Source organism: Carex rostrata, chromosome 8 (genome assembly GCF_964058835.1).
Source record: "Carex rostrata chromosome 8, lpCarRost1.2, whole genome shotgun sequence".
Lineage (NCBI taxonomy): Eukaryota > Viridiplantae > Streptophyta > Magnoliopsida > Poales > Cyperaceae > Carex > Carex rostrata.
The window spans coordinates 839092-858695 of NC_135925.1; the positions used below are offsets into that span (position 1 = coordinate 839092).

Genomic DNA, 19604 nt, shown 5'->3' on the forward strand with positions numbered 1-19604 from the left:
CATGTGAAAAAACAATACATCTCATATCTTAAAATTTTGTGACACAATGAAAATATTAATGACACTAACATAGCCCATATAATATTTTTATTCGTTAGGTCTATTCAATATATGAAACCTTTCATATACTCATGTTATTAAACAATAAGCCTTTATCAACATTTATAGAACTACAATGTACTTTAATCAACATGACAAACTTATCATGGTATATTAGTGTTCCATGCTAATAACCAAGTTTGTGAACATTTTAGATATTTATGTTTGTCATCATATAGAGTTTTATGATTCAAGACTAAGAGCATCTTCTTGAACACTTCTATAGATAAACATAAATTTCATGGAATAAAATGCATGTAGCATCCAATTCATAAACATAACATGTAAAAGTGATCAACATAAGATAACTTTTAGAACACATATCTAACATATATGTATATATATGTATATATATGTATATGTATATCAAATTTGACCTCTGCTAGTAAATCAGCAAGTCTGGACTGATACAGGGATCAAACTACAAAAGTGATTACACTAGCATGTAGAAGCACGAGAATACAGGGATCAAACTACAACTCTTGTTTGATGAGTTGATGAAGAAGCACGGGAATATATCATCTGTTGGTCGATTGAAACCGTTTAAATTAAAAAGCACTACATTTACTATCTTGTATCCAAGTTTGATCAAATTTTGTTTTTATTTACCCATCCATCTAGTTTATTGAAAATTAAAGTATCGTATGGTCATAAACACTTCGTGTTGGATCGAAGCCCATACAACATAAAACTTTCGAACTTTTATGTTGGTTACGTTCAATGTTCTTCCTTGATCATTTTAAAACATATTTGGAAAGATTTTATTGCAGATCGACCATTGATTTCCCGTATGAAAATGAACGGTCCGAAAATGTTTTATAAATTTGAAGGGGCATATAATAATGAAAGTCTATAAAAATAATATGTATAAGTATTATTTGACTATATAAGATGTAAAAAAAATAAAACTATTTTTTCATATGTGTTTCTGTACATCTATTAGGTGTTATGTATAAGTAATTGATTTAAACAACATTGTTTTAAAATAATTGCTAATTTTGATTTATATTTTATTATAACAAAAATTATTGAGTTCAAATATGCAATCACGTCAAATGAATTTTGATTTATATTTTATTGGTTTAAAAAGAAAAAAGAAAAAAACAGCAAAAAAAAAAAAACTGGACTGGACCTTGCAACCCCTGGACCCGGGCCGTACAACCCGCCTACCCGTGCTACCCGGGGGGTTGAGTTGGATCGGGTAGGGTTTTTAAAAAAAAAAAACCCGTGCTACCCTACCCGTGTCCCCCGTGACCCGTGTTGCCCGTGCCCGCCCGTTGCCCGCCGCAGATTTTACCCAGCCTGGACCGTCCGGCCCGTTTGCAATACACTATTCAGAGCCGGCCGGGCACACGAGTAACCGACTTTTTCTAGTTCATTTGGTTGGAGCAAGAATAGAGCTAATAAAAAATAACATTATTCTTTTGAGTTAACCCCACTTGAATCAAGAACTATAAACTATTCTTTGTTTGTCTTTTGTGAGTTAGCTCACTATTCTATTAATTCAATAAGTTCTATTCTTTTTCACCAGTTTTAAAAGAAAATTGAATTTGTCCAAAGAGCTTTGAACAAAATCTCATCCAAATTCATAACTATCCGATATGCATTGAGATTTATGCGAATATATTTAAACTTAATAAATATAAATAATTCCATAAATCTAAATTATCTGTATAAATTTTGATACAACTCTGACAGGTCCAGTGAAAAATTGTGCATATATGTATTCCTTTTCTTAGAAGTAGAACAAGTGGCCAAACTACTTTTATTACAAAAGAAAATTTACATTAATTAAGCGCAAAGCAGATGGGGTCCATCAGTCCATGGCCATGGCCCATGGGGGACAACAATCAATATACTCAAAAGTAAAGCCGAAAGACAGCTACATAAGTATTACATTTTATTTACATATATCTTATTTCTCCTTCCCCACTTTCCTTCCACCACCACCACCTCCACCTCCACCTCCACCACCTCTCCTCTCTCTCTCAAAAACCCACTTCATTACTCTATTCCACCTCTCTCTTTTCTCCAAACCTAGCCAGCTAATCTCATGGCTCCTTTCCAGATCCGCTTTGGCTTCCACTCCTCGCATGAGAGCTCTGAAGAAGAGGAAGATTACCAAGACGAAGAAGAATTGGAGGAGGAAGAAGAAGAAGAAGAAGAATACGAGGAAGAAGAGGTGCCAATTTCTTCTCCATTGATATATCCTTCGTTAGGGGTGAGAGAAGAAGAGAAAGAAGGAAACAACCAGTTCTCTGTTCTTGAAATGGTTGTGGCAGCACTGAGGAAATCACTGGTGATGTGCAGTGTTCGCTCTGAACTGGAGGAGGAGGGGAGAGGCTGCTTGCCCAGAGCTCCTATGGATATTGGATGGCCCACAGATGTGCAACACGTGGCACATGTGACCTTTGATCGGTTCGATGGATTTCTCGGCTTGCCAGTGGAGTTAGAGCCAGAGGTGCCCCAGCAGGTCCCAAGTGCTAGGTACATGTCTTGATTTGTTTTAAATTTTGTTATTGAAAATAGTGTTTCCATTTTACTTTCTCTTTTTAGCTTCTGTTGTACTAAAGATCTGTACTTGATGGTAGTTGGGAATTTTCTCGGAGCTGTTAACTTCTAATTGCAAAAATCCAACAGGTGTTTTACCATAATTACGCTTGATCATAGGCTAATAGAATAATTAGGGTAGCAGTTAGATATAATAATTAAAATTGAGTAAACATTTCTGGTTGATGTCTACTGTTCAATGAGTTCTTTTTGAAAAGGAATCTAATTAATGTATGCAATTGATTTCAAATTAATCAATATTCAGGATAGTTTGAGAGGCTAAACATATTATTATTATTATTATTATTATTTTATACTATTCTGGATAATTTGCTGCCTAGGTTTGGAACTCTTCCTAGTCAAACTTTATTTATTATCTAGGAATTTTTGTTTCATAGCTTCCATTTGTACCTTACCAGTACGAATCGTGTTTTATCTGGGCTTACCTCGTCCTTTACCAACTTCCCAATTGATTAATACTCTCATTTGTACCTTGCTAGGATTTATTAATTAAAATTTTTATTTTCTTCAGTGTAAGTGTATTTGGGGTTTCTCCAAATTCAATGCAATGCTCCTTCGACAAAAGAGGCAACAGCATACCTACAATTTTGCTCTCCATGCAAAGGCACCTGTACCAACATGGTGGTCTTCAGGTAGCATATTTAGTACTATAATTTGATCTTATTGTATCTAAAATCCATTTAATTTTAGAGTTTGTTGACAATATTATTTTCATGTGTTTTCAGGCAGAGGGAATATTCAGGATAAATGCTGATAATAGCCAGGAGGTATATGTCAGGGAGAGCTTAAACCGAGGTGTTGTGCCTGAAGGGGTTGATTTACATTGCTTAGCCGGTTTGATAAAGGTAAACTCATACTTACATAACTGTACAATTATTACAGCTGTGGTATAGAAAGTTTGCATGTATATCCTTTGCCGGTACTGATATAGTTACTATACTGGAACATCGGTGTTACTGTAATTTGTGCTTGTAATGTTTTTATGAAGAAACTGCCAAAGATGACTGTTCGATTATGACAGAGCGATAAAATTACTAAAAGGCCCTGCTTGTGTAATTGGAATGGGGGTGATTAATTTCTTGAAAAAAGAGAATTGGACTATGGGCTCTTTTGCAATTTATCTGTTGTTTCTTTGAATTTTTTTTAGAAGGTGCTTAATACAACAAATAGTTCCTTTACTGCAACTGCATGAGCTGGCAGGGACAGTAATGCTTACATAGAGATAAGATTGAAAAGATATAATGATGGCTTGGAAGCTCTATTGCACAGATATTGATACAAGTTATCTTATCTAAACTAGTACAGATACAACAATATGACAATTTTCAAATTTAGGAAATGATATGTTTTATATGTGCAGATTTTGTCATTATTTGTGAATCCAATCCAGAATACAAACTGTACAGGAAAACACCTATGAAACCCTATGACAAATATCATGAAAATAAAAAGTGGGATTGTACAATTGCTTTTTACTATATATAATTTACTACTATGGAAATAACTCATGTAGCCTTTTTTTTTCTTCTCATTAGGCATGGTTTAGGGAACTCCCGTCAGGCGTACTGGACTCGTTGACACCAGAACAGGTGATGCACTGTAACACAGAAGAAGAATGCTCACAGCTGGCGAGAACACTACCCGCCACACAATTAGCCCTACTTGATTGGGCCATAAACCTCATGGCAGATGTAGTAGAAAGTGAGCACTACAACAAAATGAATGCCAGAAACATTGCCATGGTTTTTGCACCCAACATGACCCAGGTTAGAAACAGTTATAGGATGCTCGAATTATTATTTACACTACTATGAGGCTATGGTACTTTGCAAAGCGCACATCAATCTGTACTATGGATCCATATATTTATTTGCAAGGTCCAAACAGTCGATCCGAACCATTCAACATGATCTTCATATAAAAATGTACTTGGAGATCAAATTTTACATTTTCTAGATTTTTTTACTATTTTTTAAAATAAGTAGAAGGTCACCTAATTTAAAAATTATGGACCATTCAAAAGTAGTGATTTTCATCCTATCTAAAAAATAGTAAAATCTTAAAAAAGTACAATCCGGTCTCCAACTACATTTTCATATAGAGATCATGTTGAACAAAGTACCATAGCCTCACTCATTTTACTAGTACGAGCCGATCTGCGCTTTGCAAAGTACCATAGCCTCACTCATTTTACTATTTCTTCATTCTCTTGTTAGAACAATATGCAAAAGAACCTCCTCATTTGTAAGGAAATTGCATAAGCTACTCTCTCATCTCATTTTTTTTTAGCAAATGGTTTGCTGTTTTTATTAAGAATTAAGAGTTGGCACCTAATTCTTGCTGCAAGTCAGGTCTTTAGCACCTAACTGCTTCTTTTTTACTCTCATGATTTATACATGTTAAAAATAGACAGAATAGTTCTTGTACACATAAAACTTGGTCTAGTCATCTTATTGATTTTCTTAATTTGTTATTTTAAAATTAGTAAATGTAATTTACATTAATGTTATGCTATTATTTTTTTAATTCTGTTTTTTGTTATGATGATTTCTTCATTTGTACGGATAACCTTGTTAGAGATCGACTAATATTCGGGATCAATTTTGAGTTTCCTAGGGGCTTTAGACAAAATGCATTTCTCAAGGGCCTTGTAGGAAAAAAAATGAATTTTCAAGGATCTTTTTAGCTAAAAGTAAAAAGGGACGAGCTTCTCTATGTTTCTCTTATATGATTGGGTCTTGTATTGAAATTTTGAAATAAGAAGATGCTAAATCGCTTTTTTCTTTTTCTTTTTCAGATGGCCGATCCCTTAACCGCATTAATTCATGCAGTCCAAGTCATGAATTTCCTCAGAACACTAATTCTGAAAACCATTCGAGAAAGAGAGGAAGCTATCTCTGCAAGTGGGGTCCACCAATCATGTTCAGAGTCCCCTAGCGACAGAGATGAACCTAACACCAACACTTCAAAACCTATATACATAGAAAAAAATCCTGATTTCCCACTCATTGACCAAGCTGCATTTGACCAGCTAATCTTATCTGCGGGTCCCATATCAAACTGCGAGTTCAATGGCAACCGTGAGTGTATAGCATCTGAGAATGTATTAGCTAACAGTACAACAGAAGATGGACTAATGGATCGATTTAGTTTCAGAAAAGGAGTCAGTAAGCTGTGCCGACACCCAGTTTTTCAGCTAAACCGATCTATGAAAAATGCTGGGGAAATTGGTGGGGTTGATTCGAGTGAAGGAAGACAAGCTTGGGTTTAAGATTTTGGAAGCTTGATTCAGTTAATTTAATTTAAATTAATTCCTGGTGTATTAGAATTGTCAATAGTGATGGGACTTTTTGACAGTCCCAGATATGTTCTCTAGTGTATAGGCATGTTAGCTCTGATTTTAGAATGTCATCTGTGAGTGGTAATTGGTGTGGTTATTTGTTAGTGTGTGAAGCCTTTGATTGTTGTATGGGCTGGTGCCTGGGGCTATTATGACAAACTAGGGGAGACATTTCAACTACAGTTAGTCCTAATTAATGTATATCTTGATTGTTTTTAGTGAAGCGTCTATTATGATTGATGAAGTTTAGGTTGTAATTTTGTTATATTTTTTTTGCATGTGCTTGTCTGAACTTGGAACTGCTCAAAAGGTATTGACCTCAGCAGAGGAGACATAACTACCTTCACAGGTCATGCTTGTTACATGAATCGTCACTATTCTACCAAATAAAATGAAAATAAAAAAAGAAATTCCAAAGTTATAAACAAGGGTCCTGCTTTACCGAGCTAGCATATAGAGACATGGCTATGTTGAAACCAAATTTCCATTCTGTGTTCCTGGTGCTTTTGGTGTTGTCTATTAAAGTATCTTCTTCACAATCTTACATCTCATTTGTATTCGGTGATTCCCTTGTGGATGCTGGTAACAACGACTATCTATTTACCATCTCGAAGGCCAATGTACCGCCGTATGGTATTGATTTCTTGCCATCTGGAGGTCGACCAACCGGGAGATTCACCAATGGAAGAACCATCTCTGATATAATAGGTACAGTAAATTGGGAGATTCACCAACTACTATATATTGCCAATTTAGTATAACTAATCAGTGCACGTTTGGTTTAAGTTATCAGGACAAAATTTAGGCCAAAAGGCATTTCCTCCTCCATATTTAGCCCCTAATTCAAGCCTCAGCATGATGGAGTCTGGTATCAACTATGCTTCTGGCTCTTCTGGCATCTTAGAAAATACTGGCACCGTTTATGTAAGCAACCAACTTTCATTATTTTAATCTTACATTTAGTCTTGGTTGGTCATTACCATCAGTGACAATAAATTTTTTTTTTTGTGTTTTTTCTTTTAAGATTGGAAGATTGCCACTGGGACAACAAATCGACTATTTTCAGGAGACCAGAAATAAAATGTCTGATCAAATAGGAGAGAATGCTACAAGTGAATTACTAAAAAAAGCAATTTTTTCTATAGCAGCTGGATCTAATGACATATTGAACTATCTCCAACCATCTATACCTTTCTTTCAAGGAGATAAGGTTCCTCCTTCAGTTCTTCAAGAGACTATGTTATCCAACTTGACCTCATATCTTAAGGTTTTCTCTTCATTCCTTATATTTTCTATTGTTTCATACTTTTGTATTCAATTAATAATATATCAATATATCATGCTTTCTGTAGTTAACATTGATTAAACTTTTGTATTCTGTGAAGCGGTTACACGAGCTAGGTGCACGAAAGATTGTAGTAGTAGATGTGGGTCCAATTGGATGCATTCCGTATGTCCGTGCGCTGCACGTAATTCCAAATGGAAAGTGTTCATCAGCTGCCAACAAGCTAATCCGAGCTTACAATGCAAAATTGAGACAGAGAATTTACCAACTAAATCAAGAGATGGGACCAGAAGCTACTTTTGTTTATGCAAATTCTTTTGATATTGTAATGCAAGTGATCAGAAACTACAGCCAATACGGTACACTTCTGTCCATCTTTCCTTTTCCTCATTTTTTTTATTGTACTTCTCCTCATGTAATTTTATTTTATAATTGGGTCTAATAGTAGTAATTTTTGAAAAAATAAAAAATTTTGAAGGACAAAAATAAAATAAAATTTAATTCATAGAGTGAGCTTAGCTTCCTTTCCTCAATACATACCCCTGCTTTTATGAATTCGTATCACCTAGGGTAACATAATATTTATGTTTGGAACTGGACCGTCCAATCAGAATCCACACAAACATTAAAACAGTTCCGTGTGTTCCACCTCGAGACGGATTGACCCGGATTTGTATCAGACAGCCGTGATCCAAACAGAAATATTATGTTACCTCAGAGGATATGGATTCTGCTTTTACGGGGGACAAGGGATTCATTTTTTTTTCTTTTCAATTTTCTTTTTAACATCTAGTTTTTAGTTTTTTATGATCCAATTTAATAATTTTAGGTTTTGTAAATGCTGAAGAACCTTGTTGTGGTGCAAGCTTCCCTCCATTTCTTTGTTTGAACTCAAGCTCGATATTATGTGCCGATCGATCGAAGTATGTGTTTTGGGATGCATATCATCCTACAGAGGCAATGAATAATATCATTGCATCTAAATTTCTTGACGGTGATTCCCGAATTGTTCATCCCATCAATATACGCAAATTGTACCAGTACAAACATGATTGACGGTCTTTCCCCAATTGTTCATCCCATCAATCTACGCAATATTTTGTCAAACAAGGATGATTTTATTCTTTATCTATCTTTATCTTGATGGGAAAAATGAGAGAAACAGTGTACAAAATATGTGCTCTTGTCGAGTCCACTATATTTTGTATTTAATGTATTGTATAATTTATTAATTGTACGGCTGAAATCTAACATTAACTTTTGAATTTCATTATAAAAATTATATATATTATCAAGGCTCGTCGAGAAACAAACTTTTCTGGCTAAATATTGGTACGAATTCCTTTGGATACATTACATAGAGTATGATTTAGAGAACAAAAATTAGCTATCCGCTAGATAACTACACATGACACCATACAGATCAAGGACGCAGATAAACCAGATCAGGAACAACTAACTAACTGGACCACTCCAGTGATTTCCTCTTCAAGGATTCTTCTCTGCTGGGCCAGCCTGTAGCCAGTTCCTTTACCCAATAACTGAAAAAAAATGGTTTCTGCCAGCTTTTGCGTAGCTCTTTAAAAATTGAACAGGCTGTATAAAAATGTGCAACACCTTGTCAGTAGTTGATTTCAGAAATTTTCCGTAGCTTTGCTAACATGAACCAGTTCCTTGAATTAATCAGTGATGAACCAATAAAAAGAGATGTAAGCCAGTAATTTGGCACAACTATCTTAAAAAATGTACAATAACCTCCATCGTTTTGGAGCTATAATACAGATATTGTACAAAACTATAAACATGAACACACTTGAGCATAGCTGCATAAGAAAAAATGTTTCATAATTTTCAAACTTCTGATTTCACTTTCGATCCAGGATAGGAGAACAAGCGAACTGCATTTTGATAACTGAGCTCAGCAACCTCCTCCTTTGGCATCTCAAGTAGCATTGACACGAACTCCAACACCTGCAAGAAATTTCCATATGCTCAGTTACTCATCATCAGTAAAATATTGCAAATCATTATCAAACATGCAGTCTCACATTGTGAATGTTTGCTGGGTGATTTAGAGACGTCAATTTGTCCCCTTCATTTGGTACGTCCTCTTCGGGGACAGGTATCAAAGATTCCTTGTTGAAGTTTGACAACCCATCAGGGGCATCAGTTTCTATCAGAATTCTGTCTTTTGGTACCTAAAAAGACAAATAAATTTAGCAGCATGATCTTGATTTCCTATCCTTTTTCTTTTGTTTGTTGACTTTTGATGGTAGCAGGGGTATTAGGGACCCGCCCCGGGTGGGGGGGTGGGTACTCACAGATTTTAGCATCTTCTTCACTTTTTGTTCTTTCATGGAAGTGAGAAACCCAGAAAATGAAAAGTAGGAACCGAGATTTGAAAGTTCAGGCACCATTTCTGCAGATCCCATGTATGAATGAAGAATTACACCTGCTGGGAAAGGCCCTGTTTGTCTGTGAAACAATATATTTTTTTTAATTATTAAGCAGAGTATATTACTCAAATAAACAAAAAATTAATTAACTAGAACTGACTTCAAAATTTCCAAGAGGTCCCCAAATGCGCGCACACAATGGACAGAAACAGGTCTCTGTAACTCCTTAGCAAGCTCAAGTTGTTGCCGAAAAACTTCAACCTATTATTGAAATAATTGATGTTACTTTACAACAAAATTGCTAAGTTGTTGCCCAACATATTTAATAATCAGAAATAATGAAATATAACCTGTTGGGTGAAATCAATGGTCTTTCCATGTGAACCCTTATCAAGACCAGTCTGCAGCAGTAACAAGACATGGAACTGTTTTGTGAAAAGGCGCTTCATGAAAGCAAATTTTGTAAGTTTGAACTTTGATCATATAAGGGGTTGGTCGTACCTCACCAACAGCAGCACCAGGTGTGTCAACAAAGAATCCCATCAGAGTATCGAACCAATTTGGGGATCTCTCAGTGACATACCTGAACACAAAGGTACTATTTCTTATCATACCTGAACCCAAAGATACTATTTCTTATCATATCTATATAATCTCTAATTAATAATAAAAATAAAGATAGACCTTAAGCCAATCTCCACTTCTCTGTTTTTTAAGTGTCTCATTAAATAATAAATAACGACTCTTCAATTATCTCTAAATTAAACATTGTCCACACAAAAGAGGAAGGGGTACTTGCCATGGATGCAAGCCAAAGGAAGGAATGACAGAGGGGTACACATCAGACATCTGCTTCACGACATGCCAGTCTTTCTAATACCATCAAAGAGTAATTTCAATGATTAGAAGGCAAAAAGACTTGAAGATAATTTTTTATTCAACAGAAAAATTGGCAAGAGAATAGCTGTTTGGTTCAGTTTTGTGATTGGTCTTGTCTTTGTCAAAGCTCAAATTCTCTCCATTGTCTCCTAAAGAAAAACTCTATTATTCCAATATTCTATAGTGAACAATGAGAGTAGGTTAATTCTCTGTTTCCCTTAGAATAGGAATCAAACGTAAGACACAATCAGAGTTAAACTATGTTACTTCTATAGAGCAGTCTAAGAATCAAACAAAAATATTCTTCACAGTTTACAGTACATATTAGTGTTTCAGAGGTATTTGTTGATAATAGAATTAATTTACAGTTTAGGAGACAGTTAGTAGGTATTTATTTGATTGAATGGTACTTGTTACAGGTACAATTTTCTGAGTACTTTCAAATCAGTCTGATCAGATTGGATGGAGATGGGCTTCTAATTCTTTATTTAGTGGAATGAAATCTGATGAGTATGACAGTATTTAGGAGTCTAAACTACCCTTAAAGATTAAAATACTTTTATGGTTAGTAAAAAGGAACAGGGTGCGGTGCTCACTAAGGATAATTTAATTAAAAGGGGATGGCAAGGAAATGATTCTTGTATTTTCTGTGGGGAACCAGAAACAGGAGGCCATTTGTCTTGTGACTTGTTCTTTTATTAATTCTTTTGGCAGTGGATTGCATCATATAATGGTTTTATTTTTGATGGTCAAACCATACAGGATTTGTGGCATATTGATAAGTGTGTGCCTTTACAGGATAAACTATTATTGGAACTGATTAGAGGTGTAATTATTTGGAATGTGTGACTTGAAAGGAACAGATTAATTTTCCAAGGGGGTACAGGTAAAAGTAAGGCAGTTTTAGGGGCTCAAATTATAGCCATGGAATCACTTTGGTATCAACATTCAAAGAATGACTCTTATCTTAAACTCTCATTAATCTTGCCTTGTGATTCTACGGATTTGGAAGAGGAATGCTCTGTGAGTGTGGTAACACCAGCCGGCCATATGTCTGGAATAGGAAGGCAAGAGGATGAAGCAAGAACAGGAATAGGTTGAAGATTTGAAAGACAGTACTGTGTACCAAATAGGGGTCATCTAGTTTATTTTGTTGCTTCTATGCTTTGTCCTAGTTTAGTATGATGGATTTGTAGCTTTATGCTTTTGTTTAATGCTTTAGGGAATTATGTTGCACTGGAGGGTCTAACTTGTTATTGTAAAAACAGGCAAGTGTTGTAAACAGTAATAAGAGCTGGTACCAGAGGTTTGGTACCTGTTCTTGTTGGTTTGATTTCTAGTTAATGGAAATCAGTGGGGTTTCCCCACTTTTATTAAAAAAAAAAAATATATATATATATATATATATATATATATATATATAGATATATAGAGTGTGACTAATATGCTTTCGGTAGCATTTCAAATTTTAAAATCCAAAAAGTCGATATGAACCGTTAGATCTCTATATTGAAATGTTCTTGAAGACCAAATTTTACATTTTTCTGAATTTTTTTACTATTTATTAAGCCACTTTGAAAATTGCTGATCCAACGGTGGCTTAACAAAACAGTAAAATCAGCGGGCATCGTTAGATCAGCAATTTTCAAAGTGGCTTAATAAATAGTAAACAAATTCAGAAAAATATAAAATTTGGTCTCCAAGCACATTTCAATATAGAGATCACATCTAATGGTTCAGATCGACTTTTTGGATTTTGAAATTTGAAATTTGGACTGGTAGCACTTCGGCCGAAGTGCTACCAAAAGCATATTAGTCACACTCTATATATATATATATATATATAGGGCATGGCTAAATTGCTGTCGGCAGCAGTTCAGCGGAGGTGCTGCTGGGGCAATATCGTAAATTGTGATGTTCAAACAATAAATCCAAACAGTTAGATGTTTAATCTATATTATAATCTACTTGGAGACCAAATTTTACATTTTTTGGATTTTTTTTACTATTTATTAAGCTGGTTTGAAAACCGCTGATTTCAGTAAATTTCTGCAGCATTGAAATAAGCGGTTTTCAAACCAGTTTAATAAATAGTAAAAAAATTCCAAAAAATGTAAAATTTGGTCTCCAAGTAAATTATAATATAGATTAAACATCTAACGGTTTATATTTGTTGTTTGGACATCATAAAATAAAAAAAGCCCCGGCAGCATCTCCGGCTGAAATGCCGCCGGCAGCAATTTAGCCATGCCCTATATATATATTGTTCACAGTTTAAGAAATCTTTCTGATCAATTTTGATGAAAAAAATAATCCGAGCTAAAGATACCTCAGACACGCCGTTGACCGAGAAACGCACTACCCCGGAGTGAATGGCTGTACGGATTAGGCGGGGAGCTACGGCGGCGATGCGAGCGTCTTGGAGGTGGCAGTGCGCGTCGAACAACCTCATCCCTCCCATGGAACTCATTTGTTATCTCGCTTCACTCTCCTGTGTCACCGAGGAAGAAGACGGTTACATTATCTGGGCCTAAGTAAATGGGGCTTCAAAATGGATATAAAACCCAATTAAAATAGTCAAACAAGCCCAGTTCAGTTATCCCCTTATGGCGCGAAAGGCCAAGGGCCCAATATTAAGCCCAGTTAAGAGAGTTGCTAAGCTAGTATGCTCCGCCGTAGGGGTGAAAACGGATATTATCCGATCATATCCGTATCCATATTAAAAAAATTGGGTTACTTTAGGGGATCCGGACCTGGCATGTGTAAGCCTTATAGCGAGAATCTTACAAAAGACTGTAGATTGATGCCATCGATGATTTATCCTACGTAAGAGACATTTCAATTGGTTGGAACTTGGTGTAAACAAAGCACCAATGGACAGTGGACCCTACTCATATATAATAGATCACTGAAACAATGCATGATCGATAGCGCAAGCACAACAAATAAGTCGATAATCATTTTGCACCAAAACAAATTTTGTGTTCCGGCCTTCACGTGTTGCCTTGCATGATTAGATAGTACAGACAAATATAGACAACAATATTTCAGCATTTTTTGTGGGATTCGTACATTTTTTTTCCACGAATAAGGCCATCTTATTTCCTTTTCTCTATCAACTGCTGACCTATCACAATTGAAAACAAATTAACCAATGCAATGATAATAAATTTGCAGAGAGATCGGATCCATCGAGTGGATAAGAGATATGCCATTTGTGCATGCTTCTCTCTCTTCGTTTGCGAAGAAGAGGATGAAACTTCAATTTTTATTTTTTTTATTTTTTTATTTTATGGTTGTCGGCAAAGCGGCAATGGATATATTAATAAGAAAGAATAATTACAAAAGTTTTTTGTAGCACAAGTTCTCCCACACTATTTATATCAAATGGAGAAACTTATTGTCCATCCTATATCTTCACTAACACTGTTAATTATTGCCTAACCACTTCTCAATCTCTAATGATGTGTCATTGATGATATGATCCACTATTTTTTGCTTGTCGAAGAAGAATCTTCTATTCCTCTCCCATCAGAGTGCCCATGCATGCACCTGCTGCCCAAATGACATCCCACTGCCTCCTGTGTGTCTTCGTCATTGGCAATCTGGTTTTAACCCACAATATCAGTATGTTAGACTCTTATGAAACTTCAAATTTAATAGGTTCTTATGAATTATAACCTCTTATAATTTTTGAAACTTATAAGCTAGTAAATGAAGAAATTGAATTCATCAGTGACATATAATTTGTCGTAATAGAGAATTAACAACATTTTTTTCTATTGTTTTGCCATTAATAATTGTCTATCACAACAAAATTAACGATTGTCAAAATAAACAATAGAGGTGTAAAAATGTTTAATACAATAAAGAGAGGCTGTGTGTGTGTATATATATAGTCGATAAACTAGAGCATGAATGTTTTAAGTCGATCGATGAACGAGTTATTAGTTTAAACAATTTAATTAAAAAATTTATACACTACATATCTAAATTATGTACAATATATTTATTGTAACTTTATTTATTTATAATTGTATATCACAACACTACATATAACTTTAATTATTTCTTGTCGGTATATATAATATATCTCTTAAATAATTCCTCATAAAACGTGTATGGTTATATAAATTACTAGTATTTTATCAATTAGTCTTTAAGTAATTTGATGCTTAATTGATTTGTCGTATATTGACCGAAAATGATTGCCAAATGAATATTAGAGAATCAGAATAGCGATTGAATAAGCTAAATTATTTTAAAGAATGGAGTGCTAGCTAGATGTGTGGATAATGTTCCACTATTATATATATTAATTATTAACTCCTCATCATCAAATTTATTACCAAACATTTATTGTGTTATTATCATAAATAATAATCATCATCTTAATTAATTATAGTCTTAATTACACACACTTAGCGTAAATATCAATTGTAACTTGTAATCCATCCGAATATCTTGGGTAGATTACGGGGGCCTAGTCTTACAGTAACTGCATGCATGCAGGTGCCCTGTAACTCTGTAAGTCTGTAACACACGTTGGCGTGCATGCATGGGGTCCACAAAAGGAATAAAGGCTGCATTAATCGTATATATATATATATATATAATCTTTCCCGGAAATATATACATCGATCTGCTAGCTGTTATTAAAATTAAATAACAGACTCCTGTTATTCACATCTCAACCATTCAAAGTTTGTTCATGCACCAATTTTAATTTGATGAAGTTTAATGCATGGTTGGGATCCGAATTTTAATTTCCCGTCTTTTCTTTGCATAATCCGGTTCGCAGTAGAATCTTTTGGCTGAGATTTTGAATTAATTGAGAACGAAGTGTCATTATTTAATTTGTGATTGATATATATAGTAAAAGATATTTCGAATATATAGTATAGTCATTCATTTAAATTAATATGGAATAATTTTCAAAATAACTAACGTTTATTTAGTGCTATTTTTCAGCAAGCATCTAAAGCTCTGCTCCACAAACGTTGAGCTCAGAGGAAGAGAAAGGAAGAGCTCCAGTGCCATTCTTCTCGCTACAATAAATTATACACCTCAAATCGGGAGTTACGAATTTTGGAGCTTTGCACAGCGGTTTACTCTCGCTACAGTAGCGCGTTCCTCTCCCTCCCTCTCCGATTACCTTCCTCTGGAGCGGGGTCGTGACATGAGCAGCCGGCTATCTTCTTATCTTCCCCTTCGTTTCCGTTCCTTCCCTTTAATGAATGCATCTGACATGGAGATTTTTCGTTAGATAGAGTGGAAACAGTCGAAAATATACATTGGAGTTAATTTGATTTTACTGTATATCTTATTTAAAACAATTGTCTTCAAAATGTAAAAATCGGACCATTTGTTCCACGGCTTAAGAACAAATGTTTTAATATTAGCCAATCTCTCTCTATATATAAGTAAATTTAATCCAAAATTTTTATTAAAAAAGTGCCATAGGAAAAATACTATACATTATGCAATTGTAGCTAGGTAATATATATATATATACACACACCTCCTGTGAACCAACATTTATTCTGGTGATTTAAGGCATTGCCGTTTTTATGAGAGGTTAATTACATGTTCGAAATTTATATAAAATGTCTTTTATAAATATTTAAAGATAGAGAATTTATCCTTCGTGTTTATTTTAAAAAAAATAGTTGAGCTACACACGAATTTTTTATCTAAAAAAATACTCACTTCCAAGTTCCAACTTTTATCAGAAATAAAATTTTGTACTCCTAATTAATTTAGAGATCGACGGCTCGACGCAGCAACAGCAATTCAACTGAATATACTAATTGAAAACCATATATGAGGGGCTTTTTAACTATTAATTACTTTTTTATTGTGTACTTGTGAATTATAAGTACGTATATTCGTTTTTTTGTAGTATGTGCTGCATGTGTCCATCAGTCCATGTGGCTGTGTGGATATATATATATATATATATATATATATATATATATAGAGAGAGAGAGAGATGAGCTATGGTGCATTGCAATGCATGAACCCTTTTATGCATTGCACTCTAAATCATGTATTTAAAGTCCAAACGACCAATCCGAACCGTTCATCTTGTTCTTCATATTAATATGTGCTTGGGGACCAAATTTTACATTTTTTGGAATTATTTTACTATTTATTAAGCAATTTTGAAAGTCGCTGATCTGATGGTCCAGAAAATTTTACTGTTTTTACTGTTCACAGCAAAACAGCAATTTTCAAAAATGCTTAATAAATAGTAAAACAATTCCAAAAAATGTAAAATTTGGTCTACAAGCACATTTCTATATGGATTAAACATCTAACGGTTCGGATCGGTCGTTTGGACTTTAAATCCGTGATTATAGTGCAATGCATAAGGGGGTTCATGCATTGCAATGCACCATAGCCCATCTCTCTCTCTCTCTCTCTCTATATATATTGGGACCAGCCGACCAGGGATTTTAATTTCTTTGTGAGACGTGCATCAACTTGGTCCAAGACAACAACTCCAAAACAAATCATACCTAGATCCGGGACCATTGATTTGTCGTTTGGACTTTAAATCCGTGATTATAGTGCAATGCATAAGGGGGTTCATGCATTGCAATGCACCATAGCCCATCTCTCTCTCTCTCTCTCTATATATATATATATATATTGGGACCAGCCGACCAGGGATTTTAATTTCTTTGTGAGACGTGCATCAACTTGGTCCAAGACAACAACTCCAAAACAGATCATACCTAGATCCGGGACCATTGATTTATTATTATTACAACAAAAATACTAACTAGTGTTATTTTTTTTTTTATATATACGTACTATGAGTTCTAATTTAGCTCATATTTATAGGATATTGATATCATATTATACATAATTTAAACATACATATATATACAAGAATGGAATAGTATATGGGAGGAATACTCTCGGTATACCCTCGCGGATACTCCCGTCGCTAATAGAAAAAACATTTTTTTGTCAATATACTCTCGCAAAAAATCACTTTTTACTCTCACGGATACTGTCTCATTCTTGTAGTCGATCTATTTATTTTTGTTAATTAAGATAGGTGATCAAATATTCTTTTGACAATCTCAACATAGAAATTAATTAAACAACCAACATAGGTATTCAGTGCTTGGTCATGTCAGTCTCTATTTCTTAATTCCCTATGATCAGTCTCCACATGTTAATATATATAATTCGAGGAGGGTTCCAACGCCTTATGTTTTTCATATCTTATCATATCTCATATTTTATATCTTTATTTTCAAAGTTCAAATTGTCGATCCGAACCGTTCAACATGATATATATATACTAAAATATGGTTAGGGATGAAATTTTATAATTTTTGAAATTCTATTACTATTTTTTTTCTATATAATATAGATAAAATGCTACGGTGATGGTAAAATTGATTCTCATTAACATCATGAAAATTTATATAATTAACCCCATAGTTAGAAAATCTGACTCCGCCGGTGGGTATATTGTTGAAAATTAATTCAAAATTATTTTTAGATAATCTCTGCATAGGTTTAGTTTAGTTAGAAGCAGTTTTTAGATGTATGAAAACTGCAATTGTTATTTTGGGCATTGGTTATTTTAAGCATAGTTATTTTAGGATAGTAGGCATAGTGGTTAGTTATTTTTAGCCTGCTGTGTAGTGGGTGCTTAATTTAGGGAGTTGTGGGTGTCTATTTTAGAAACATTGTACTGTCATAAATATTGTAGAACTTTATGTAATTGAGTAAGAGAGAAAGGAAATAAAGCGTTGTTTCTATTTAGAAAAATATTATTCTCTCTTCAATCATTTGCATACTGGCACAAAGCAGTGCAGTATTGCTGAGTTTATCCCAACAAAATGGTATCAGAGCCGAAGGTTCGGTGGGCAAGCAATTGAAGGCAGAGTCAATTTGCAATTGATGGTAGAGTCAATTGGTGCACAACCTTGAAGAATTGCAGCAGCAACAATTGCTAAAGAAGCATTGACAACCTTGAAGACAGCATTTCAAGGAAGTTCTCGAGTTGTGGCAATCAAACGGCAAATCCTAGACGGAGATTTGTTGCATTTGAAATAGAAGAATCAATGCAGATTTTTCTTTTAAGAGTCATGATCGTTGGCATCCAAATTCGAGCATATGGAGACAACATCTTAGAGCAAACCATGGTGGAAAAGGTGCTGAGAAATGTAGCACCAAAATTTGATCACATGGTGGCAGCAATTGAAGAATCAAGGGATCTTTCAACCTATTCCTTTGATGAACTGATGGGATCACTGCAGACCCATGAAGCAAAGTTCAGATCAAAGGAGAAAGACGATGAAAAGGCGTTCTACAGAAAGGGGGAGTCCTCTCAATGCAGAGGTGGACGTGGCCATTGTAGATTTGGCGAGTTCTTGTTTCAGCACGACATAGAAGATGTCCAGAGCTTCCACTGCAAAAGATACGGCTGTGTGCAAGCCGATTGTTTCAGAAAACAAAGGGAAGAACAGCAAGCATGCTGTCAAGAAGAAAAGAAAGAGCAACCCATGCTTTTCATGGCGTATACAGCATGTGGAAGGCAAAGATCCACAATCTTTGAAGAAATGGCAGAAAATGAAAAACTAGCATCAAGCAATGCAAGAAGAAATAATAGCAGCAAGAACAATGGAGATCAGAAGAACAGAAGGTTGAAATTTTGATAAAGGCATTGGCAAGAGGAATGTTTGAAGAATTCAAAGTAGGTTTTGGCATAATCAATTTTGAATTAAGGGGGAGTGTTGAAAATTAATTCAAAATTATTTTTAGATAATCTCTGCATAGGTTTAGTTTAGTTAGAAGCAGTTTTTAGATGTATGAAAACTGCAATTGTTATTTTGGGCATTGGTTATTTTAAGCATAGTTATTTTAGGATAGTAGGCATAGTGGTTAGTTATTTTTAGCCTGTTGTGTAGTGGGTGCTTAATTTAGGGAGTTGTGGGTGTCTATTTTAGAAACATTGTACTGTCATAAATATTGTAGAACTTTATGTAATTGAGTAAGAGAGAAAGGA

General features: G+C 34.6%; 3 protein-coding genes across 3 annotated transcripts; 2 read left to right on the top strand and 1 right to left on the bottom strand.

The window, feature by feature from the left end:
• The first annotated feature begins 1946 nt into the window (after positions 1 to 1946).
• Positions 1947 to 6254, top strand: LOC144558153 (rho GTPase-activating protein 5-like). Its single transcript, XM_078306901.1, has 5 exons — positions 1947 to 2586; positions 3182 to 3302; positions 3396 to 3515; positions 4206 to 4436; positions 5468 to 6254. Exons 1-5 carry the CDS (start codon positions 2153 to 2155, stop codon positions 5939 to 5941), a joined length of 1380 nt encoding a protein of 459 aa, XP_078163027.1. The 5' UTR covers positions 1947 to 2152; the 3' UTR covers positions 5942 to 6254.
• Positions 6255 to 6386: 132 nt separating this feature from the next.
• Positions 6387 to 8507, top strand: LOC144558155 (GDSL-like Lipase/Acylhydrolase superfamily protein). Its single transcript, XM_078306903.1, has 5 exons — positions 6387 to 6718; positions 6804 to 6934; positions 7035 to 7277; positions 7396 to 7654; positions 8125 to 8507. Exons 1-5 carry the CDS (start codon positions 6472 to 6474, stop codon positions 8349 to 8351), a joined length of 1107 nt encoding a protein of 368 aa, XP_078163029.1. The 5' UTR covers positions 6387 to 6471; the 3' UTR covers positions 8352 to 8507.
• A 508-nt stretch (positions 8508 to 9015) lies between these two features.
• LOC144558154 (uncharacterized) lies at positions 9016 to 13101 on the bottom strand. Its single transcript, XM_078306902.1, has 8 exons — positions 12900 to 13101; positions 10491 to 10564; positions 10193 to 10274; positions 10042 to 10092; positions 9852 to 9952; positions 9617 to 9770; positions 9344 to 9493; positions 9016 to 9266 (listed from the first exon to the last, which is right to left on the bottom strand). Exons 1-8 carry the CDS (start codon positions 13038 to 13040, stop codon positions 9147 to 9149), a joined length of 873 nt encoding a protein of 290 aa, XP_078163028.1. The 5' UTR covers positions 13041 to 13101; the 3' UTR covers positions 9016 to 9146.
• Between the last annotated feature and the right edge of the window lie 6503 nt (positions 13102 to 19604).